Consider the following 26407-nt stretch of genomic DNA (forward strand, 5'->3'; position numbering starts at 1 on the left):
TTAAAAAAAAAAACAGGTGGCTGTGTGAGTAATTGAGTGGGTGATGGAGTTCACAGGTTCACAGATTTAATGGTACATCTGGCCAACAGATGGATTAATTTCCAGGCTTTCGCACACAACGGTGCAGCTATATAAAAAAAAACACACCACACATTGTTTTCTCAATCTGGAAGGACAATGGATGATGAGTTTCTGGTTTGGTGGATTAAACAGCTTTAGCAGGGTTTCTGCTTTATACACAATGTGTGTCCACACCACTGAACCAGCGCTGCCTTAAACGTGAAAAATAAAAGGCCAGAAAGGTTTTTGCCACATATAGTTTATTGTTACCCATGTGTCATCAATTCTTACACATTGGACAAGCATAAAAACAAACATTTAGTTCTGCTATGATCAAACAACTTTAACGTGTATTTCACACAATTTTGTTTTAGTGGTGGTACTTGAATTAAAAACATTAATGCGAGACTTTGTAATTAATTCATCTCGATTAATCTTAAGTAATTGCCGAACAATATTTGACATGAGAAGCCAATTTAAATGGATTTTGGTAAATGATTGAATCAATGAAAACAATAAATGAGCTTAAACAACAAAATGTTGTTTATTATTTCCACCACTGAGTGCTAGCATAATGTGCAATATGAATAAATAATATTATGATTGTTCAAGTTAAGTAAGACAAATGGGTTTTTGTATTCAATTCAATTCAATTCAACTTTATTAATATAGCGCAAAATACAACAAAGTCATCTCAAAGCGCTGAACAAAATATAAAGTCCATAGTAAAAAAGGGAAGAACCCAACAAGATCCACATGAACAAGCATTTAGCGACAGTGGGAAGAAAAAACCAGGTTCAGAGGTGGCAGCCATCCGCTTTGAATGGTTGGGGTTAGTGGACAGGAGGGCAAACAGAATAGGATAGAAGGATAGACCATCCGAGTGTCCCAGACTAGTTGAGCCGTGAGCCATCAATCAGGAACCGCCAGCTCCAGCATCTAGACACCTGAAACAGAAAAGAGAGCAGAGGGCGAGGAGAAGGCAGCCCACTAGAGCTATGTGTAGATGGTGCATCGTGTTTGAATATAATGTTGGTGTTCTACTATATAATCTTAGTTCTTAGTTCCTATTTTTTAGGTTTAGGGCTTTTTTCCTAGTGGTTAGGTTAACACTATTATACGGTATACGCCGTATAGTAAATAAGTAGGTTTTGAGTTTACTTTTAAAGGTGGAGAGGGGGTGGTGTTTAGCTCAGTGGGTTGAGCGCCCGCCCCATAAACGGAGGCTGAAGTTCCTCATCTGCAGCCGGTCCAGGTTCGATTCCCACCCTGGGACCTTTTGCTGCATGTCATTCCCTGCTCTCTCTGATCCCTTTCCTGTCAAGCAACTGTCGTATAAAGGCCACTAGAGCCCAAAAAATCCTTAAAAAAAAAAAAAGGTGGAGAGAATAGCAGCCTCCCATACTAAGACTGGGAGCAGGTTGCAAAGGCGAGGAGCCTGGTAGCTGAATGCTTTGCCTCCTGTTCTACTTCTAGACATTTCTTGTATTAAAATAAAAAACAGCATTTAGTACAGAACATTCTAGAGAATTAAGGCAAGGCAAGGCAAATGTATTTGTATAGCGCATTTCATACACAAGGCAACTCAATGTGCTTTACATGATAAAACTTTGAATTGTTTAAAATCAATAAGAACATTTGAAAACATCAGTAAAATCAATTAAAATCATCAGTAAAATCAATTAAAATCATCAGTAAAATCATCATGACATCAACAACATGACCAAAAATCTCTCTCTCAATCATATGCAGTAGAGAAAAAAAGTGCCTTTAACGTTGATTTAAAAATGTTCACATTAGATGCTGACTTCAGCTCTGCTGCAGTTTGTTCCACTTCTTTGCAGCATAACAACTAAAAGCAGCATCACCATGTTTACTGTGAGCTCTGGGTTCCACTATCTGACCTGTGTCCATAGATCTGAGAGACCTGCTGGGTTCATACCTGACTAACATGTCACTGATGTATTCTGGACCAAACCCATTCACAGATTTATACACCAGCAGCAGAACTTTAAAGTCTATTCTGAGGCTGACTGGGAGCCAGTGTAAAGACTTTAAAACTGGAGTAATGTGCTCTGACCTCTTTGTTCTGGTTAAGACCCGAGCTGCAGCGTTCTGAACCAGCTGTAGCTGTTTGATGCTCTTTTGGGGGATTCCTGTCAGAAGACCATTACAATAGTCCAGTCTGCTGGAGATAAAAGCATGGACCAGTTTCTCCTGATCTTTCTGAGTCATTAAACCTTTCACTCTGGAGATGTTCTTTAGGTGGTAGAAGATGTTTTTGTGATAGATTTGATCTGACTGCTGAATGTAAGATCTGAGTCAATCAGAACACCAAGGTTTTTGACTTGGTCTTTAGCTTTTAAAGATCGAGACTCAAGATAATTGCTGACAGCAGTCCTCTTTTCCTTGTTACCAAAGACAATCACCTCCATCTTGTCATGGTTTAGTTGAATAAAGTATTCACTCATCCAGCAGTTTACTTTTTCTAAGCAGGCACACAACACCTAAATGGGACCATAGTCATCTGGGTTCAGTGATAGATATAGTTGTGTGTCATCTGCATAGCTCTGATAATCAACCTTACAGTTCTGTAAAATTTGTCCTAAAGGAAGCATATAAAGGCTAAACAGAAGGGGTCCAAGAACAGATCCCTGAGGAACCCCACAGGACATTGGTAATCTGTCAGATTCAAAGTTTCCAATGCTTACAAAATAGCTTCGCTCCTCCAAGTAGGACTTAAACCATTGCATTACTTTTCCATTTAGTCCAACCCATGTTTGCAATCTGTGCAACAAAATTGTATGATCTACAGTGTCAAATGCAGCACTTAGATCCAACAGAATGAGAACAGATACTTTTCCTGAATCAGTGTTCAACCTTATGTCATTGATCACTTTGATAAGAGCAGTTTCAGTGCTGTGATGAGAACGAAAACCTGACTGAAATTTATCAAATATTTTGTTGAATGTTAAGAATTGACGCAGTTGGATGAAGACCACCTTCTCAATGATCTTGGCCATGAATGGAAGGTTGCTGATTGGTCTATAGTTACGCTCAGCTCTTCTACAGTCAGATTTCAAATTCTGCATTATCTCAGTCCTCCTCCAAGGTGTTTTCTGTTTGTTTGGTTTTCTCTTAGTTTTGATTGGAGCCACCACATCTATGACATGACAGACTTTTCTATTAAACTCATCCAAAAGATCATCAACTGTCTCAGCACTCAATGTTGGTGTCATTGCTATGGCTTCCATAAACTGTGCACTTGTGTTGTCATTTATGTACCTTTTCTTTAAACACACATAACTAGGGGGAACAGATGTTACAGTCTCTAGGTCAAAAAAGACACAGAAATGATCAGATAGAGCTAAGTCTCTTACATCAACAGCAGAGATATCAACACCTTTAGAGATAACCAGATCCAAAGTGTGACCTTGAGTGTGTGTCGGACCAGTCACATGTTGTGTAAGACCAAAAGTATCCATTAAAGCATACAGTTCTTTGGCAGTATTGTCCATGTTATTGTCTACATGAATATTTAAGTCACCGGTTATTATTAAAAAGTTGTATTCAGTGCATACAACTGACAGCAGTTCAGCAAACTCATCCATGAATTCTCCAGAATATTTTGGGGGTCTATAAACGACTAAAAACAGAACTCTTGAATCACCCTTCAGTAAGAATGACATATATTCAAAGGAGATAAAATCACCAAATGTTATTTCTTTGCACTGAAATATTGATTTAAAAATGGCAGCAACTCCACCACCTTTCCTGCAAGTACGACACTTATTTAAATAAATAAAGTCTTGTGGTGCACTTTCATTGAGAATAGTATTACTGATACCATCATTCAACCATGTTTCATTGAGAAATAAAAAGTCCAAGTGATGTGTCAAAATAAAATCATTAATTATTAGTGACTTGTTAACAAGAGATCTAACATTAAGAAGAGGTAATTTTAAAGACTTTACTGGAGACACTGGTGGACTTTTTGGATGACATGTTATAGGAGTCAAATTTTTATCTCTATAAAGCTTTTTGTTTTTCTTTAATTTCACAATTTTACCTGTGTTACCTGTCATCACAGGAATTAAAGAAACTGTATTAACTCCATAAGGCCCTGACTTTTTCTGGTTGTTGCTAAAAATAGAGGTATTGCAGTCTGGACCCAGCACACATCAGACCTGTGTCGCTCTAAGATGAACACCATTTTAAGTAGAAACTAAATGGTGCAAAATAGTTAGAAAGTTATAGTTATGAAATAAACAGAGCAACTGATGAAGCTGATGAGTTTAGCTTGAAATAGTTTTTCTACAAAGCAGTTGGTTCAGACTTCTAGCCCCGCCCACATCCTCTACCACCAGAGTGGTCGACTGTCCACTACAATCATTTATCCACTGACATTGTTCATTTGTCACTCATGGAATTATTCATTTTGGCTCTGAACCCTGTCAGTGTGGATTGGAGACACTGTCTGCTCAGAGTATGTTAGAGTTAGCGCTGTCCAAGTGTTGGTGCTAGCTGTCCGTGCTAGCTGCTACATGTTTAGCATTGAGGTGGGAGCTTCTTGCACAATTTACACACAACTGGGCTTTTCTTTTCCATCCAATGTTTTTTATAAAAACTTAAATTAACGCCCACAAAGCACAGCAATGATTTACCCTTGTGTTCTCCGGTTTCTGTATTGTAGTCTGTGTATCAGTATTCTGGGTATACCATGAACTCTTGAAATGAGCGGTTTGGAGCACAAAAACAGTGATTAGCTGCGTTTTTTTTTTTTAGTGCATTATTTTTCTGTAATTAATCACGATAAAGCCACAGCCCTAGTTTTAACACCATCTTATTCTATGAAAACGTCCTGCTGATAACTGGTAATAAAAGTGCTAAACAATGCTTGGTTTGTTCATAATCTTTAATTAAACGTTGTAGTTGCTTAGTCTGTAGGAGAAGACAGACTTAAATACTGAAGAGTATAGAAGAGTATAATTATAGCGTATAATAAAGCTTTATAATTTATATTAAAGCTATTAAAGATGCTGGCTTCAGCCAAGACCAGATTAACCATATGGGTAACTTGCCCAGGGGCCCGTGACCTCTAAAGGGCCCGTGGCAGTGAGAGCATAAGGAAAGTATCTGGTTTTCTCTTTCTTTTAAATGTAAACTGTCCACTGCCCAGAAACCCTGCACCTGCCTGTGGCTGTGAGCTGAGACCCTCTCCTCATTGGTCAGTACGTATACGGGCTGACCAATGAGGGGCGGCCAGGCGGGTCAAAGCCAGGTGACGCAAATCATCCTCTACGCCAGTGGTTCCAAAGCAGTGTGCCGTGGCACACTGGTGTGCCGTGAGGCAAGTCCAAGTGTGCCGTGGGATTTTGGGACAACAATCATACATTATTATTATTTAGTGCCCTATAAATGAAACGCCGTCACCGTGAAGAAAAGGAACCTCTTTTTTTATGGGGAAATGTTTCCGGGCACCGTTTATTAGGTGCACCGCCCACTCTCCTCCCGCCCTGGCTGCTTCAAACAGCTCCTAAACCACCCTGTGTCTAAACTGTCAAAAAACTACGCAAATCACCAGTGACTCCTAATTACAGAGTCATCATTTTCCTGTGTTTTAACAACATCTCATCTGTGCTACACAACATCTGTGGATAAAGATGTTTGTTGCTGTGGACGAGACCATCCATTTGTTGTTGTTTAATTATTACGGTCTGGAATGATGTCATCAGGATCATTTAAATTAGTTGAATTTTTAGATTTAAGTTGATGAAAACTTAATCAATAAACCTGATCAGATTCAGTAAACCAATGATCCCTGAGTTGAATTTGCAATTGGGTGACATTAATTCTGATCTTATACGTACATCTGTATAGGACATATAAATAATTAAAAAGGAGCAGTCAGAATAATCTATGTCACTACAACTTATATCTACCTTTTAATTGTATCTTACATTATTTTTGACATTTTGTTTAATTATTGTTTTTTTATTTATTAGTATGTATTTAGTTTTCTCACAGGCGTTAAAAACTAATATTTTATGAAAAAAATATTTCTAAAAAAAAAAAAACAACAAAAAAGAACGGAATCAAAAAAAAATAATGTGGAAAACAGAGTTTGGAAAAAATAAAACTTATTTCATTGGGCCCTAAATATTGCAATATTTTTGCAACACAAAAATAATTATTTTTTTAATGTACTACTTTGAAACGTAGAAAATTTAAAGAAGCATACACCGAACATAGGTAATTCTTTCACTGCAGTGTATTTTGCCAGATCGGCATTTCTTTGAGAGAAATTGACAGGTTTCCAGATGTTTATGTTTTTCCAGATTATACTGATGCTGATGTGTTTTATTTTCATAGCATCATATGTGAGTGAGGGGCTTTGACAAGAGGATATAGTGGTGCATTTGCACATCTGTACAACAAAATGCACTTGATGACAGTTAGATATACTGTAGCTCCAGGACCTGGAGGGAGTTCAAGTGTAAAAATTTGACCTGATATTTAATTACTCATGGATGTGGACCACACACATATATTTTGGACATGCTCAAAAATAAAACCTTACTGGGACAAAATATGGCAGACTCTAAATAAAAATAATAGGACATCAGATACCCAAATGTTGCAAGGTACTGTACTTGGGACACTTAACAGGTGATATAATACCAAGAGAGGATCAGTATCTAAATAAAATATTAATATCAGCAAGGAAAAAGTCATTCACAAGACTGTGGTATAAACCGACGCCCCCGACCGTGGAGCGGTGGGCGGGCACTGTGGAGGAAATGTATGCAATGGAGAGACTCACACACAGACTGAGACTACAAGAATCACAAATTAATAACAAATGGGAACAATGGACAAATTACAGAAGACAGGAAGAGGACGCAGCCACCACCACTCCTACTACTGGACAATAACGGCATGTTGATTACTTGATAATATATGTGTTACACCTTTCCACTGTAAATGTTCAGAAAACCTTAATAGAAAATCAGTTTTAAAAAAAAATAATGCAAAATCCAACTTTCAGATGGACATAACACTGTAAAATGTTTTGTGGATAAAATATTCCCGCCGAGTTTAATGTAATTAGCATCAACAGGAAAAATGGTGTCATATACATTTTAAATAACCTAACTAATTTAACTGGAGGACAATAATCAAAGAGATCAGATTCAGTAAAAACTATTTGAAACGTTTTATTCCACAGAGCAGCAGCTCCTCCATCAAATATCCAGTGACTCATGCACTTACTTGTGTTTCCCTGGGACCCCTTTCTTCCTCTCCACATGTTTGTGTGACTGAGGTGAGGATCCACTCAGTGGGCGTTGATGCTTGGCACAGTTAATAATGAAGCTAACGAGGATCAGCCTAAATGAGCTTTTAATAGGCTCTGTCAACCTGCAGCTATCGAGGAGGCAGAGCAATGGGCTGGGCTTGTATCGTGAAGTGTTGACGAATGACGTGACATGAAGACATAAAAGGTTGCATTAACATAAGGACGCCATGCAGGCGTAACTGTTTGCTTTCATCATGCGTGTGTTGAAGTCTGATCGAGCACGTGCTGACCGTTAGACGTTTTAATTAACCTGACTCCCTGTTCTGTTCTCCTGACTTACAATTATCTTATAGTTACAGCTTTGTTGATACCATCATGTTGGGTGTTTTAGGGCAGATTTGTTGCTGGAACAAATCTTGTAAGTTTTAAAACACAAATAAAGCCTAAATAAACTAACACTGCTCACAGTGTTCTTCCTTTACACCAGTGGTTCCAAAACTTTTGGCCGAGAAACTCCCGCATTTTACCCCTCTTTCCCACCATCTTCCCGTATTAGTAATTTTCCGTAAATAACCCGTATTTTAATGTAATAATAATTAAAATATGCCTTACTAAACTGAACACTGTCACTAGCCTCGCGAGAACTGCCACCTGAAATGGCCTGAGTGGCAGTTCTCGCGAGATTAGTGCTGACAACGGCAACAACTCAGAAGAGTTTATAATTTTGGAATTAGGGCTGGGCGATATATCGAGATTCAAGATGTATCAAGTTTCTTATTTTGGCGATATATAGAAAACCATAATATCTCACACATATATATATATATATATATATATATATATATATATATATCAAAATACTAGTTTTAGGAGTCGCTTCTTTTACTTCTCAGAACAACATGTAAAGCTCAGTTAGATGGATTAATGAGTGTCACATATTGATCAGCTGTTTGTTAATAAATGTTCCTGTGTAGCATTTTGCATCAGCAAATTTAACCAGGAATTGTTTTTCTGGTCAGACTTTATTTGATAAAATTATCTAGATTTATATCATATATCACCATTTTTAGAAAAAATATTGAGATATGAGTTTTGGTCCATATCACCAGCCCTAGTAGGAACGTTCACAGCATTTCAATGTTAATAAAGGTGAACCTACCAGATTCTAATCACATAATTGTATTTAGTAAGTAGTTGACAAGTGGCTATTTTATATTTCTTTTACACCAATCTTAAAATATAAGGGATACTGGAGCTTGGTTGGGTGGGACGGCTGGTAGTGGGCGCCAGAAAATTTCCTTTATTTTCAAATCCAAAACTTGACAGAGATGGCTGCGCCCCTCTTTGAAGAATGAAAAACTCTCTTTGCGACAAAAAAAATGTGGACTGTTCTTCTTCAAATCTCCTTAAAATAACATCAAATTTACTATGACACATTCTAGAACAGTAGTAAAGCTCTTTATTTATGAAGTGCAAAGAAAAAAAACCTTTGGTGGTGCTTTAGGTATTTGAGTAGTAGAAGCAAAAAACATGCATTTATTTCTCCAATAAAAAACACAAATATATGATTTTGCCACTAAAATTAGTGACTTTACAGACAACCCTAGCGACTTTTTTCTTTATTTAAAAAAAAAAACAACATATCTAGTGACTTTTTCTGTTTTCCAGTTATGTAAATACTATAGATGCTGAGCTCATGACATAACACGATATTTTGAAAAGGATTTTTTTTTTTTTTTTTTTTTTAAATTTGCACTAGTTTTCCATTTGTAAACTGAATATAAAAATAAAATAAGGTTAAGGTGCATTTTTCATGCTCAAGGTGTTAGCAAGGCCATTCTCGTGCCCCTCGCGCCCACCCAGTTTAGGAACCACTGCTTTACACACACCTGTAGTGTGTTCACAATAGATAGTATGGAAAGATCGAGCATGCCTTACTACATCCCCATGTTGCATTGCGAGCGTAATGTATAATCCTCCTGGAACCAGCTTCAAGTTAAAAATCAAACATCCCCTTTTCAAAACAAAAGCATCTCTTCTTGTCTTCCAATAGTTTTGTAAATAGGCCTCTTAATTTGAAGTTAACCGAAGGTTTTGTCAGTTGCACAATGGAGGGTCTCCGTAAATCTCCGAAACTGAGGTACAGACTCTGTACCAGAAGTGCTGATTCTGGTGTATATGAACTTTCTGCATTGGTGCATGATGTGATACATACTCCATTCAGTTTAATTTTCAACATTACAAATGTGAGTATCAATTGAACAACGTATAATGTGAAGAATACTGACTGCCAGTATAACGCTGATAACCTCATTATATATATGGGTGAATGAACTGATAAGGTGAATCGTTTTGAGACTTCCTCAGTGGTTATAAATCAAGTCCATTTACCATTATGTCTACTTTATCAGTATAAATGAGGTGTGTAGATATGCAGACTAAGATGAGGCAAAGATTAATAATTAAGAATAATAACAAAGTTGGAATACAAATGGACAGAGTTGGGAATTTGGCAACAATTTAAACAAGAGTTTAGTTTGAATACCACCGTTGTTGTCTAAGGTTAACTTTTTTAAGAACCTTAATTGTGATAGTCACCAGCCCTGCCTAGAAAAGGCCGAACCAGATAATATTAGAAGGAAAAACCTATAGAAAGGCAGGGCAGTGTTAATGCCAAGTGATGGGGGGAAAAACAAGGGAAAGAGAGTTTGGGAGGACAACAAAAAGAAGAATCAAGGCAAAGGCATTTTTGGTTGCATCGTTGATGGAACATGATGCTGCTAAGAGCCATACAACCCCCATCTGTCCCCCCCAACTAAACAAGCAGATGTGTGGAGCTGAGGGCAGAGTGCGTCCACCCGCCACCCCCTTCATAGTTTTTTCTCTTATTATTATTCATAAAGTATTCAACTATAAAACAGGTCTAAGAAAGATTAATAAATGTGATTTAACTTTCACACTATAATAGAAAAGAAAGATAAAGTGGTGACCTTTAATTCCCATTGAACATTGAAATCCCATGATTTACTTTGGTGATCTGTTTCTATTACAAGGATTTCACAATTCTTACAATAAAATACTTTTTTTCTACTTTTATAACACTACAATATATGCCTGCCTTTCCAATGTATACATGGGCTAATAATTCAAACAAGACTGTCATGTAAACAGTGGTATAAGAACATTAGACGTGGCTCATTGGTAGAGTGGGTCGTCCAATAACCGAAAGGTTGAGGGTATGAATCCTGCTCAATCCAAGTCATTGACATTCTGTCCTTGGGCAAGGCACTTTACCCACACTGCCTAGTATGAATGTGGCGTGTGAGTGAGTGTTGGTAGTGGTCAGAGGGACCGATGGCAGCCTCGCCTCTGTCAGTCTGCCCCAGGGAAGCTGTGGCTACAATAGTAGCTTACCACCACTGTGTGTGGAGTGAAAGAATAATGCACAGCAATGTGAAGTGCTTTGAGTTTCTATGAAAAAGCGCTATATAAAATCCAATGCATTATTATTATTATTATTACACATTTGAACGTTCAGATTTTAGTTGAATTTTTATATATTTTTTAATAACCTGTACTGGTAATCGGAAGAATCAAAGTAATCTCTACAAATTAATCTAGATAAACTACATGAAATGAAGGTCTATCGATCAAAAGAAGACAATACTCATTGAGAAGTAATGAAGACAATCATTGAATCAGTGAAAGAAGGACATGGGAATTTGGCTGAATGTCTGAGGCAGCTATTGGAAGGACAGCAGAGAGGTGGCCCTCAGTGTTAAAGGTCTGATCACTTACGTAGATCTAACGAGGACTAGAACCTTCTGATCATGCCTCCTCAGGTGTGAAAAGTTCACTTCTTATAAGGAATTAAAAGATCCAGCCAACACATACTGAAGTATTCTGACAGAAGTGTGTCTGACAGCAGGTGAATGAGGTCCATATGACCATCACTTGGTGCATTGTCTACTCTGCATCTCACTCTCGACTGTTTTGAAGTCTTGAAATCCCCTTAAAGACTTTCCATTCAGTGCTTCTAACATGAATGAGTACTTGTAGAGGTGGTCAGCTGATCTTCTGGCTTTCTTAAGTGTTAGCAAGCGGGTGAGAATGTTGTCCTTTACTTGGCTCAGGAGAAGCTGCAGCTTTCTTATCTCATGAAAGCCTTCACTGCACTAAACATTTCATGCACAAAAAGGCCCTTTGCGTTACTGTCATTGCTGCAGTTACATTACAGCAAAGCCGAGGTCTTCATCCAAAGCTGTGGGATATAATGTCCTTTCCTCACACAAAATCCTAATCCTGGTGTTTGAGGTCTCTGACACTTTTCAGTGCTTGGCCCAGGCTAAGCCACCTGACAGAGCGCTGATTGCATATGTCACCATTTTCAGTCTCGTTTTCCACCAAACAGGCTGTGATTTCTAACACTTCCTGCTGTATAACACAATGCAAAAATGTCACTCTCTGTACACAGTTTATTTCTGTCTTTTTGCTCTGCATTTCCATCAAAAGTCTAACCTGTTTCTGTGTCAGATTTGGACAACCTTTCATTGTCACACCTGCTAGCTTGTCCTATTCCGGTCCTAACTTGTCCAAACAGGCATTTATCTCTGTGAACAAGTCACTTCTAGATGTTGTCTCTTTCATTGACTGCTGGCTGCCAGGTCCTCCATATTTTTAAAGTTATCCCACATATGAAGATACGTAGCTGGGTATTGTCACATATATACTGTAGCAGGTTCCATCTTCAACCTGTCTTGTCACAGTGTGTCCGGACACTGGCACATTCTCAAATGCTCCCTTTTTTTGTGAACACAGTGCTACATTTAGTCATATAAGCACTCCTTCATGAACTCTCTGTCAGAAAACGCCTTGTGATTTTTTGCTAATTTTGTGAGAATTGACATATCTTGTCCTGATGGTTGCAACTCTGGGTGTGGAACGTTTTGTAAAACGTCCCTGTTGGGTTTGCAGTTTTGTTAGCAACACATTGGACTCCCTTGCGCCCTCTTCTTTAGACAGATACTGTATCTGTATCTTTTGTCATGTTTCATCTTAGTGGCAATTCGAAGACTAATCTCTTGACACAGCGATCTGTGTACACCAAATAAGGCCCTCAGCTTTACCTCTGACTTCTGTAAAGAAGTACTTGGGAGTCAATGTCTTGTTGAAAACACAGCACTCATTATCTACTCTTCTTTTCTTGGTGTTAGCTGACATCTTGTCTGGCTAGAGTCACTTGTCGCTGTTTACCCTCACTCACGGCTCATTCATGCACATGGGTCAATGTTCTATTTTATGAATGGTCTTGGGTGGGTCAGACAGGGAAGAATAAAAGACTGGATATGGCTTGGTAGTTGTAATTTGCCCAGATCTGTCTCTGTCTCTGCTTTCCTTGTTCTTCTTGGTTTGTCTGTTTCGCAGCTGGAAGAGGTCAAAATACCTGGCAAAGGCTCAGTGCTACGGAAAGATATGTAGATAAAGATGGGAATGGCTGACGATTTTTATGATTCCGATTCCATTTTCAATTTTGCTCAACATTTTGGTTCTTTATCAATTCTCATTTGTTAAAAAAGTGATATCTCTCCTGGCCTGTCTTTTTACTTTTCCCTGTCTCTGTGAAAGGAGAAACTAGAGGCAGATGATGTGAACTGGAGTTAATATGATAGGCAGTATCAGTTAGTTAGTTAGTTAGTTAGTTATTTAGTTAGCTAGTTAACTAGTTAGTTAGTTACCAACTGCAGTATTAACAGCAGAGCACCTGCTAACTTTGCCACTGATGCTGGGTCGCGATTCACCCAGAAACGAATCAAAAACGTGTGCTGCGTTGTATGCAAATGTTTCTGAATACTTCCTTATAATGAAATATCCACTGTCTTACTATTGAAAGTTGTCCTCTTGTGGAATACAACCAAATATTCAAGCATTTCTGCCACTTGGACACCATGTTTCCTGCTGGCTGCACTGGTGAATGACGTTGACACGCACATTGCGTCACTTGCATATGATGCGCACTGTGTGAGATTGCGCCATGCGAGCGCGCTGGAATCGTTTGCAAAGTTGATGAACGATTCCAAGGAATTAAAACACTGGGAACCAGTTCTAAACAAGAACCGGCTTTTGATTGTCCACACAAATCTTCCTTGTGTTTAAAAAAATTTGAGCGTCCATCCTGCGAAACAGTCTGTTGCATTTTCATTGTGTTATTTCTACACTTTAAAAAGAGTAGAGTACAATGGGAGTTATTTAGAAGTACAGGGAGAACATGCAAACACCCGCACAGAAGGCGGCAGGTCCACGTGTGAGGCAGAAGTGTCTATTATACCACAGGAAAAACAGCTGTTGTGTTTAATTTGAGGTGGAGGTGGACGTAGCATAGATGGAAGCTGGAGCTGTCGTGTGAAGCAAAAAAAATTAAGCCATGTATTTTCAAGGCAAATATGATTTCACTCTCTAATCACCAACACTACTTTTAATTGACTTTTTCATTGATCTGTATTAGTGATCAGCCCCCCTGTGACATCCCCTGGCCTGCATCATCAACAGCTTTTTGTAATTAATGAACTGGCACTGTAATTCATCTTCCTTCTTAGGCCATCAATTCTAGCTGTTTATTACAGTGGGATATTAAGATCAAGTTAAAAACTGAAAATTATTTTATAAGATTATAAGTAGACAAACTTGAAGTGCCACTGCCAGTATTGATTGATTGAATTTATTTTCTTGTCATGCACACAATATGCCCAACCCTCACGGGCCTATAAAACACCAGAAAATTCAGTTGCAGTGGTTTACATTAACATTTCATAACATTATAAAGTTGCAAGCTCCTGGCACAGTTTAATCTTGAATAACGTGTGTTCTGTCTTTTTTTCCCAGGCTTTGAAATAAAATCTGATACAACAAAGGTTCCTTTTTTGAAACACACCTCAAGTTTTTCGTAATCATTTAACCAAAACAAAATCAATGTTAAAAGAACATCCCTTATGTTGTCATACAAAAGACAAAGACAAAACAAAAGTGAATCTCATTTTCAATTTCATCTAGATCCTAGGTTCTCAAAGTGGGGTACGGGTACCCCCAGGGATACGCAAATTGTCATGGGGGTGAATAGAAATATAAAAAAAATTGATTATTGTACCCAAGTTTGTACTTTATGTATGATTTATACATCATGTAAAGTATGTAAGGCGCCCACAAAATCCAAGCAATAAGTGACATTTCAGCCCCTGCAGGTTTTGCTCTTTCAAATTTCATTAATTTTGTGACCAATTTTTTTTTAATTTGTGGAAATTATGTTACATAAATGCAGGAAAATATACTTATTTGAAAATTTTAAATTTAAAATGACTGCAGTCATGGGAAAAAAGCATGGGAAAATTGCGATTCTCAAAATATTGTGGAATATACATTGAGTTTGTGTAGTAATCTGGACAAGAATTTATGGCTTTCTAACTTTCTCCTACAAGCCTAATTTGATGGTCTAAAGGGCCAGATTTGTGCTGTAGGGCTACATTGTATATGTATTTGTGCAGGAGTAGGGGTACATGGCTTCACGTTAAATATCTGAAGGGGTACGGCAGTGTGAAAAATTTGAGAACCACTGCTCTAGATCACAAAGCCAACATACTTAACCTTCCTCTTTGATGGCATTAAACTTGCCGGTCTCTAACGCTAAAGGCAAGGTTCCTTGAACGTAACGGTGCACAGAGGGATCTTTACCTTTTGGTTAAATTAAACTTAACATAGGTTTCTACAGTGTTTCTACTGTGTTAAGTGTAGAAACCTATGTTAGCGGTGTTCATTTCCATATACGTTTCTAGATTTGCATGTCACGGTACGATATATCCCGATACTAAACAGTACAATATACATTGTGATATATTGTGATATCAATAATTTACTTTACAAGTACAAAATGGTACAAAAAAAAAAAAAAAGAAGAATTTTGTATAAAAAAAAAAAAATAATAATAATTGTATGTAAAATGTTCTATTTTTCTTCAAAAAAAAAAAAAAAAAAAAAAAAAAAAAAAAAAAACAAGTACAAAATGGTATGAAGTACAGATTATTTCATTTTTTTTTAACTTGCAACAACAAGTAAATGGTAATTCAAGCACCAATATTAAAAACAAGTGGTATGTTTATCAAACTGTCAAATCATATTTTCAAAAAAATTTATTTTTTGCTTCTACAACAGATTCTGATTCTGTTAAGTTCTTAAATTCTTTAAAAAAATAAGATAAGTAGAAGTTACCCAGAACACTGTCCTGGGTGTAAAGCTGAATCAGGATTTGTTCTGGACATCATTACAAAAGTAATGGGGACGGAGATCCCAGCCAACCTGAGATTGATATTGATGTGGGACTGCTCAGTCTTGCCATCTGACCTGAGGGGCTATACCTGCTATGTCAGACTAGCCCTTATAGCGGCTAACAAATGCATAGCCATTCACTGGAAAAGTGAGGAGCCACCTGGGGTCTCCCTGTGGCTCAAAGAGCTGTCATCATACTTACCTTCTGAAAAGATTATGTTTAACCTCAAGAGGAAGCCATCTCTTTTTGACAGATGCTGGGGAGACTTTATAACCTTTTTACGAGATTGACCGTCTTTTAACGGTTATACCCATACCTGATGTAACAATGCAAGGAGCTTCTGAGGGCTTACTTGGCCAGATCAGATCAATACCATAGCACGTGCACATAGCATGCATATTGCCTGGTCTGACAACTATTATATTATAACTTAGATCACATATTTATTTTCTTTCTTTACTCATTTACATTACTTATTTCATTCTGTTTATTTTTTTATTTTTCATTTGTATTTTCTTTGAATGAATGCAATACTTAATACTTTACAATACCACTAATATTAGTATTGTGTTGTAGTTTACTGTCTGTGGGCGATGGGGCCAGAGGGAGGGAGGGAGGGTGGGGGTCATGGTCAATGCGGTTTGCATTGTACTGACTGTTCTCTATGTCTCTTTGAAAATTAAAGGAAAACTCAATAAACAAAGTGAATTAAAAAAAAAATAAACAATTCTTTAAAAATAAATATATATATTTCAAACAATCGATTTGAACCTATTTTGGATCAATATGATTATCGCGATATATCGTCAAATCACCTTTTTCCTACATCCTTAGCTAATATAGGGGAATCACGACCATCCATCCATTTTCCAACCCACTTGCTGCATTTTGGAAACGTCACCGAGTCAGTGTTTTATTGCCACTTTGTTCCATCCTCACTGTGTGCTTGTGGTGTGGTTTCCACAGACTGCAGGGACGTGCTGTTACCCATGATGCTGAGGGAGCTGAGCGGCTTGTTGTCCAGTATGGCTGACTGGCCTCATGATGAGAGGAGGAACAGTTTGGAGCTTCTGAACAACATCCTGGAGGTCCTTGGCAGAGACAATGTGGTGAGACACACAGCTACCAAACACACACACACACATTGGCTGTGTTCGAAATATCACGTATAACGTATTATACACTACAAATTAAATGAGTATATACTCTCTACTATATACTATAAATATGATTCCAAGTTTCCCAAGATGCATTTGGAACCTACAACGACAAAAACCTGAAGCACACTGAGGATAAATATCTCTGTTGATTCTCAATCTTTGAAAGTTCTGAAAGCATTTTATGTGAGAAAGTTAAATATCAACGTGTGCTCATTTAATCCATAAAACTCACGTTTACACATTGTACGCCGACATTTTGGAGATTTTTGGAAAACTGTTGTGCTACTAACAAAACTTCCGGTTAACTTCAGAATAAGAGCCCTATTTACAAAAGGGTTACAAACTAATTGAAGACAAGAAAAGATGTTTTTATTTCGAAAAGGGAATGTTTGACTTTTAGCTTGAAGCCGGCCCCAGAACCATTTTACATTCTGCTTGCAATGCATCATGGGGCGGTTGAGTATGACTAGTGGGCACATGTCATGCTATTTTTCACCCATCTCCATTTGTTCTAAGAACCCCAAAAACGTAATATTTGAGGTTTATTTTCCCAAACTTGCCTCTTTTCCAGAGTTTTAGCTTCTGAAAAGTCACTTTCTGAGCAACTCTACACAAACAGGTTGATTAGTATATTCATGAGTGGGCGTGTCTATAGAAGGGACACTGACTTCCTCCTCCCCGCATTGTGTCGTAGGGCCAAAGGACGACCCGCCCTCCTCCCACCCACTCCGTAGCCGAGCTCATGCTGCTTTTTAAACACGAGACAGAGCGTGGGGGGCGGGGCGTTTGCCGGTACGTACATAGACTGTAGAAAATACATACATAGCACTGGAAGGACACTGAAATGCTCACCTTTGTGGGCGTGTGTCTGTTTACATGTCGGTCACAGCAGAGAGCTTCCTGGAGGCGCGGCTTCTCCAGCTCAGTGCTGCGTCAAATTCGTCATCAAAGTGGGAACGCGTCATCAAATTGGAGCGAGGTGTTTGGGCTCACCCTGCAGTAAGAAAGGAGCAAATCACCCTCTAACTAATGATTGAGGGAATCGTTGAAAAAACACTTTGGGCATGTGTATGAAGCCCTAAAAGCACTTTATGATGTTTAAAACACAGAAAAATTAATTTAACATATAGTTTACATCCGGGTATTTCTCTCATACTCATACTATCTAATGTGAATGCACTACATACTAATTTTGACGTCAGACTTAGTATGAGTAGTACGTTAGTATGACATTTACAACACAGTCATTAACTTTAACACCGAGAGTCACTTCCTGATTAGAGATGGAATAATTACTATAATAGTTAATTTTGGAAATATCACAACCTGAACGTGATATTGCTTTTATACAACAGTTCTACACGCTCATTCTATTAGTTAACAGTGACAAGAGATTATGATTTGTTTGTTTATTTAAACATTTGGCTCCGCCAACAAAAATAGTTCCACAAGTGTGTAGCCCAAGATGTAACGGTAATTAATGGTATTTAGATCAGCTGTGCAGCGGGGTGATATGATCCGTAAGAAGTCGCGGTGCTATTGTTGCTCTATATCAGCACCCCTGGAATGTCAAATCAAATTACTCGGTGGGAACTAACTGTTGTATAATTGCTGTTGACCTTTCTCCCAGCCTGCTGTTTTCATGTATCATAAACACAGTCCTCACAGCAGGCTGAGGTTGCACAATGTGTTTATAATTTACCCCTCTGCAGTTTCATGTATAAACATATTCCTTTTTTCTTTTGATCGCTTGTATTTTCTTTGATTTGAATCAATAATGTAGGAAAGTGCAGAGCTGAGAAGCATGATAATAAACATTAAACAGAGGAAACTGCAGAGTGGAATCTTAAATACAGTTTACATTATACAAATAAGGGATTTGCTTATTGTTCAAGCTTTTGAAACCAAAAACAGTGTGACACAGACAGGGCCGGGGGTGTTGGGGGAGTGGGGGGTTTCTTTAAGGTACATTTTAAGATCGCTCATTTGATTTAAGTTGTGTCTTTTCTTTGGTGTATCTAGGGTTTTATGTCAAATACATTTTTTGGTTGGATAATAATGTGTGTGTTTTAGTGTTGGGCTTAGTGTCTCTTGTCTTTGAATAATGTATGTTTTGCTGCAAGGTTTCCCTGGGGCTTTGTTTTGATTTGTATCACAGCTTTTCTGCACTATTTCAATTCTCATTATCTCAACCTGAACCATTCTTGCAAAACATCACCACAGGTTATCGAATGTGAGTCTCGATTGGGACGTCTTCCTGCCTTTGGGTGGTTAGTAAGTTTCATGACTGATTTATATGACTTTGAGTTCAGTCCGACCATTATTAGTGTTTTAGTTGGTATTCAGTGTGTGGGCTTGTCCTTGTCCTGTGGGTTTAGGGTCCTGTGTGTGAGTAGATCAGCAGCCCTCCCTTTTGTCCCTCACAGGTGGAGCCCATTTTCCTGATTACCCTCCATACGTCTTTGTCAGTTTGTCCGCAATGTCATCTACCTTTCCATCACCCCCTGTGTTCAGTTCACTTTAGTTTGAATGGTTTTGCATTAGTTTTCCCAGCATTCCTTCAATATGATTATTTCATTTTTTGCATTCAGTTTATATATTTGTTGTTTTAAATTTTGAGACCAATTTTGTTTTAGTTTTTGGTTTTTGTTCAGCCTAACAAGTGGCATAAGACCCATAGTACTCACCCTGATTTTAAAATTGACCAATAAATATGAGTAGAGCTGCGTTTCCATTACACTTGGAATTGCGCAAAATCTAAATAGCGCAATAAAAACCGTTAATGGAAATGCCTAAGTTTTGAAAAAATACTCCAATATTGCAAAAAAGTTTTTTCCAGACATTTGGAAATCGCAAAAGCCCAATGGAAACACTTTTTTTTCACAATTACACGTCACATGACGTGACGTACTTGGTCACGTGACCACTTCTCTCGGAGAGAACATGGCGTGGTACGTGTGGACAGAAGAGGAGACCATGGCTGTGTTTGAAATCACATACCAAGGGGTGCACACACTTTTTCGGCTCGCAAGCTACTTCTACAATGGACAGCTCTTCACGATCTACTAGTGGGGGGGGTTATAATTGTGAATAATTAGATTTTAGTACTTGAACTAATATGATTATTATTACTATTACAATTATTCAATAATTATTCAATATTTGTATAATATTAGGGCAAGGCAAATGTATTTGTATAGCACATTTCATACACAAGGCAACTCAAGTCAACTTTATATATATATAGCACAAATTACAACAAAGTAATCTCAGAGCGCTTAACAGAACATACAGTATATAAAATATATTCAGTGTGCTTTACATGATTAAAAAGTGCAACAGGAAACATGTAAGTTTAAAAATCAATAAGAACATCAGAAGTAAAAACATTAAAAATCACCCTCTCAATCACGCAGTAGAGAAAAAAAACGTGTCTTTAACTTTGATTTAAAGATGTTCACATTAGATGCTGACTTTAGCTCTGCTGCAGTTTGTTCCACTTCTTTGCAGCATAACAACTAAACACAGCATCACCATGTTTACTGTGAACTCTGGGTTCCACTATCTGACCTGTGTCCATAGATCTGAGAGACCTGCTGGGTTCATACCTGACTAACATCTGTATTAAATACAAAAATACTATTAAATTATTACATTTTAAAAACTGAGTTTGATTAAAATATGTTTTTTTAAAATACAATGAAGAAAAATATTTGTAAAATGCACAGCACCAAACCCAGCTGCTCACTTCATGAAAGACTAGAAGAACTTCAATAGCTTCCACCACTGTAGATGTCTGAAGATGTTGTTGATAAATGTACCTGGTCGGGTAAGTGTGAGCATCTTTGGGGATGGTGGAGGGTCTTTTTTCTAGTAATTATTAGACATTGTAAATGAACATATTGGTACACTAGCCCCCTCACACTGAGGTCAGAAGCTGAATCGTTAGGTTTCATTTCTGGTATGTGTGACTGTGCCGTTCTCATTCATTTATCAGGTCTGCGGCCCACGTGTGTGATCGACACAAAATGTCTTGACGTATTGTGCACACCTGCTCACTAAACACTAAACATATTGTGGTGGGTACATATATACATTTCATTTTTCAAAGACCCTCCGTTGTGCTACTGACAAAACTTCCGGTTAGAGCCCTATTTACAAAAGCGTGAAAAAACTAATGCAAGACTAGAAGAGATGCTTTTGTTTTGAAAAGATGATGTTTGACTTTTAGCTTGAAGCCGGTCCCAGGGTGATTTTACATTTCACTCGCAATGCATCATGGGGCAGTTGAGTATGAGCAGTGTGCCCACCGTGCATACTTAAAAAAATGTCCCGATATAGTATACATCCAGTTATTTTTTACGTACTCAATCTTTTCATTCTATCCAATGTGAACGCACTACATACTCATTTTGACGTCAAAATTGGGCTGAGTAGTACGTTAGTATGACGTTTCAAACACAGACCGAGACATTTCTTAGCATTATACTTAAAAAAAATATTACCGGCACATTCGACAGCAGACAACAAAGGAATGCAGAGTGTTATAAGGAGGTTTGGAGCATCCATCTTTCTGCAGAGAAGCCTCGAGACGAGATTTCACGAGAAATAGAATCGCATTCAAAGCACAATTATACTTTGGTCAAAGTTTTACAAATATCGCTTTTATTTTGCAAAAAACTGTAATGGAAACAGCTGATTTATACACACTGCCTACTGTATATAAAGGAAATATTTGACAAAAACAGAAGCTTTTTATTAAATACCAACCGGAGCCTGGTTTGTAAAATATCACCCAAAGTGCTTTATATTCTTCATTTTAATGGAAACTGCCAGTGTGCATTCTGGTACCCCATTAAAATATTTCACCTAGTCCCAGAGTCATCCGGTCTTGATCAATTATACTAACTGATTGAGTATTGTTGTATTGTTGATTGTAGCAATATATTGTGAACAAAGCACACAATAGCTAAATAATGAGATCCAGCTGAGAGCGCCTTAATTGCTTCCTCAAACTGTTGAAAGGCAGCCAAAACCAGACTATAAGAAATGGTTTGTGTGTGTTGTTTCCCCTGAGATTGTTCTAATGAAGCATCAGAGGACTGGAAAGAGACACCTGAAAGTAAATTAGATATCGAGTAAACTTTATTAAAAATGATGGCTTTGCTTTAGTTGAGACTAAACAAAGTATGTCTTCCAAAGGGCAAACTGACACAATAAATCAAAGAAAACACGAGGAACACGTAGCTCTGATTTCAAGTGTTTAATAAGACAATATTTGAAACATTAAACTCCATTTTACTGTAAACTGTACAGAAACCCACACACTAACAAGTATTCATGGTAAAAAAAATAAATAAATGCGTTTCAAGATAAGAATGTGCATCAGATCCAGATGATCTTTGCTATCTTGTTTTAGAAGCTTGCAGGTCATAGAAGATTTGTCGAGTTTAGAATCTGTATAAATCAATTAAATGTTGAAAAGTGTTCATTTTGACTAGAATTTTTAATTACATTTTAGTCTGTGACTGTGTTGTAAATGTATTACTCATACTAAGTTTGTTAGTATGAAAAGATTTAAGTACTTGTTTGTATTTTCATTTTTATTTTAACTTGTCTACACATGCTGTCAAAGGTCAACACTACAAGAAGTGCAATCATTATGAGAGAGCAATGCATGTTTTGTTGTTGCAATGAAATAAATTGTTTTATTTTATTGCTTAATTGTACAAAATACTTGGATGTATACTATAAAATATGAGGACATTATGCATGGTGGGCACACTAGTCATGATGCATTGCGAGAGGAAAAAATTGTTCTGGGACCGACTTCAAGCTAAAACTCAAACATCCCCTTTAGAAAACGCTTCCATTTGTTTGTTTTTATCTCTTTTGTAAATAGAGCTCTTGTTTTGAAGTTACCTAGAAGTTTTGTCAGTAGTACAATGGGCAGGTCTCCAAAAATCTCTGTAATGTCGGCATGAAATGTGTTTCTGCGAGTTTTATGGCTCAAATAAGCACATGTTGATATTCTACTTATTTCTCAATTCAAATGTTTTCAGAACTTTCAAAAGTGGAGAATCAACAGAGATATTTATCCTCAGTGGGATTCAGGTTTTTATCGCTGTAGGTTTGAAATGCATCTTGGGAACCTAGGAAGTATACTTCAGTGGGAACGCTCATCATCCTAATCATACTTATAGTATATAGTGTATAATATCTCAGTGTGACATTTCAAACTCAGCCTTTGTCCCTCAAATGTAGTCTGTGGAAAACGTCTCATTTTAGCCTTTTTTTTTGTTGTTATTATTAAATTGTAAGCATTATTTTACTCTGGTAGATTTGAGGGTAAAGATATGTTAGCTTCATTAATATCATTAATATCTAATATATTAGAAAGTGTCTGTACGATTGCCGTATGGACAACACCGGTGCTATTGGTACGGTTACCGAAGTACACGTACGTAGCGTCTTAGGGTTAGGGTTAGGTTATAACCCTATATCGCAACAATTTTTAGTGTTAGGTTTACGGTTAGGTTTAGTCTTAGTCACGTGACCTAAACTGACCAATGAGGGGCGCTGCGTACGGATAGAATGTCGGTATATTGATACAGCAACTGTACGGATAGCCACTGCCAATATATTATTATAACCGCAGGTTAAAATAATCCTCTTTTCATAGTTACCATTGTGGTTCCCGCTGTGCAGCCAACGCGTATATGTGTCAAAACTGGACATGGGTGGATATTTAAATCACTTCTTTTTGAGAGTCTTCCCTGATTTTAACTTAATGTTTCTGTTTTCTAAAGTGTTTTAATCTCAAGCCAAGGTCTTTTATTTTCTGTTGTATAGCTGCCCTTGGAAAGCACTTAATGTAATGTAATGTATAAATAAAGATTATTATTATTATTATTATTACATTTTTTAAAAAGCAAAAAAATGATGGCGTTGAGGATGGTCGTAAACTAGCTTGTCCGGTCTGTCAGCGCATTTTTTTTCATCTTGTTTTTACTTGTCAGTTGTTCATGAGCAGAGATTTAATTTCAATTTTTGTTGTCAGTTCTTCTTTAATTTACGTTCTCTGTAAATTAGTCACGGAATTGAGGGTTGTTAGAGAAAAGTTTGCGTTTCACTTTTTGTCAACAAAAATAACAGTGGAGTTGAAAGAGACTTTTATGGCGTGAAAAGAGAATGTTGTGTTGAATCTTGATAGTTGTACGTTGGGTACCGTGTCACATCTTACATGTTCTGGACAAACGTGAATAATTACAGTACATGGTCCATGGTGTGCTGTTGTGAATGTATTAAGATAGAAACCCATTTCACATGACACCTAATGGAAACTCGAGTGTGCCATTTCCCATTTTTAATACACTTCTTTCATGTAAAGATGCAGTTCACTTTCTATTGCTGTTGCCATGGTAATAATGATACCAGACCTCCATTAGTATTTTCTGTTAATGTAAACAATGCACACTGAAACGTCTCTAGAGGCAAACCTGGGTGGAAATAACTGCTAAGTTGTACATTGCCCTGTGTTTATTATGTCGGGACACTTCTTACTTTCAGACAGTGTTTTTCAACCTAGGGGTCGTAACCCCATGTGGGATCGCCTGAAATATAAATGTGGTCGCCTGGAATGTGTTAAAAAATAATTACTGATTGAAAATATGTTTTTAAATTTTCTTAATTATTCTTTTTAAAATTAAGTATTAAGAGAAAGATTCTGTCCTTTCAATTTCTCAAATACAAATCTAGTTCAAATAAAATGCAGTACAAATAAAAGAAGAAAGAGAAAAAGGATGATCAAGGAAAAAAAATACTGTATAAAAATATCTGAAATACGTATATGAAAATATATAATATACACTTTGGGGTGTATTCGCCAAAGGTTTAGGGGAATTAAAACGTGTGCAAACATCACTCCACATGCTAATAAGAGGTACAAACCCCAGGGAATCAGGACTGCCCGTCACAATGCGCCCACAATCCATTTAGCGCGTTTCGCTCTGATGAATATGTAAAGTAGGCGGATCTCACAAGGGGAACAAAAAAATGGGAGGAGGACATGCAAATAAATTAATGCAGTGGACGCAATGCAATTAATCAAATCTGGAACTGTTTGCGGTGACTGTTTTCTGCACTGAAAATAGTACGACTAACAAGCAGGTGCAAACTCACACACAGAGATCGTGGCTGCACTGATTGTTGACACAAAACACAGTGGAAATGTAAAACAATGCTCCATTTAACCTTTCTCGTATAAGAAAATAATTTAAATAAAACAATAGTCAATATAAACAGCCACTGAATAAGAAAATGTACAGTAAAGTGTGTGAGGGAGAGAAAAAGCTGGACACCTGAGGTGGTGCGTGTGGAGTCTGGTGACGCCGCCGTGCAGAAAGGATGACCATAACACTCTCGTGTCGCGTTGATGACAGGAGCGTCAGGCTAGAATCAGATGATCAGCTGCATAATTTACACAGTGATGGCACAATGTTCACATCTGAGAGTGTGGCGACAGTGCTGCTCAGGAGCTCAGACGTGCTGGATGATGATCAGTAGATCATCTTCAAATGGTGCCGATCGACTGATTGACAGACTGTGTAGCTGTATTAACTCAGATCAATGGCATCAACAAATCAATAGGATGGTTTCTGTCCAGATCTGCCTGTTTTCCATGGACTCATAAGATTAGTTACAGGACCTGACTGAGCAGCCACATTAAACTAGGGGGAAAATTTTAATTAGGTTTTGACGTTGTTGTTTTTTTTTTAAAAAAAAAAAACATTTTTATTTGTTTATTTAGTTTTCTACATTATTAAATGTTTGTGCAGCAGACGGAGAAGTCCACCAGCCTCCAATTTCACTTCTTCAAATGTGATTTTGTGCTTCTGTGCACTCACCTCTCCGCGTTGAATGAGCAAAATGTTTATGTAAATATGGTGGTCTCCACCACATCTATACGCGCACCTATTAATGCAGCAATGTTAGTGAATTCCCCACAGCAGGTGAGCAAACAGCGCCACCAAAGGATTTAGGAAAGCACCTGGTTTACCACCCTTTATTTCAGATCTTAGTGAATCCACCCCTCAGTGCAATAATTATTTGGGATCGCCAGAAATTTGTAATATGAAAACAGGGTCATGATCCACTTAAGAAGAAGGAATTTTGTGGGACTTATGATATTACTTTTTGTGAATGTTTTCATTTGTGTCATTTTGAGAAGATACAAACCGAAAAAAAGGTAAAATAATGTCAAATAAATCTCCTTCTCTCCATGAAAATACGCAGATGGTGTTTATTTGTTTTTATTGAAGTATTGTAAGCACTTAGTTAAAATACATTAGCCAGTTTGGGACAAACAGAGTAGAAGTCCTTTCCTGTATTTATTTTTTTTTTTACTTTTTGCTAATGTGGAGCAGCAAATGTTCCTTAACCAAGAGAAATCCAACTCATATAGATTCATGAGCTCCACCAGTCCGTGTGTGGGTTTGTGGCGGCTGCGATTGAAATGGTTACACACGGTTTAGCAGATGTCTGGTCTGTGTGTGTCCTCAGGGTCTGAGCTGGAGC

The 26407-nt window shown here is 37.6% G+C and overlaps 1 protein-coding gene across 3 annotated transcripts in view; it reads left to right on the forward strand.

Moving 5' to 3' along the window:
• The window catches only part of dock2 (dedicator of cytokinesis 2), a 223951-nt gene that overhangs the window by 89751 nt on the left and 107793 nt on the right, over positions 1-26407 (forward strand). For all 3 annotated transcript variants that reach the window (XM_028459358.1, XM_028459359.1, XM_028459360.1), the window contains one exon: positions 16638-16780. In XM_028459358.1, coding sequence (XP_028315159.1) covers positions 16638-16780 — 143 coding nt within the window. The remainder of the gene's footprint in view (positions 1-16637; positions 16781-26407) is intronic.

The sequence above is a fragment of the Gouania willdenowi genome, chromosome 10 (assembly GCF_900634775.1).
Source record: "Gouania willdenowi chromosome 10, fGouWil2.1, whole genome shotgun sequence".
In the NCBI taxonomy this organism is placed as follows: domain Eukaryota; kingdom Metazoa; phylum Chordata; class Actinopteri; order Blenniiformes; family Gobiesocidae; genus Gouania; species Gouania willdenowi.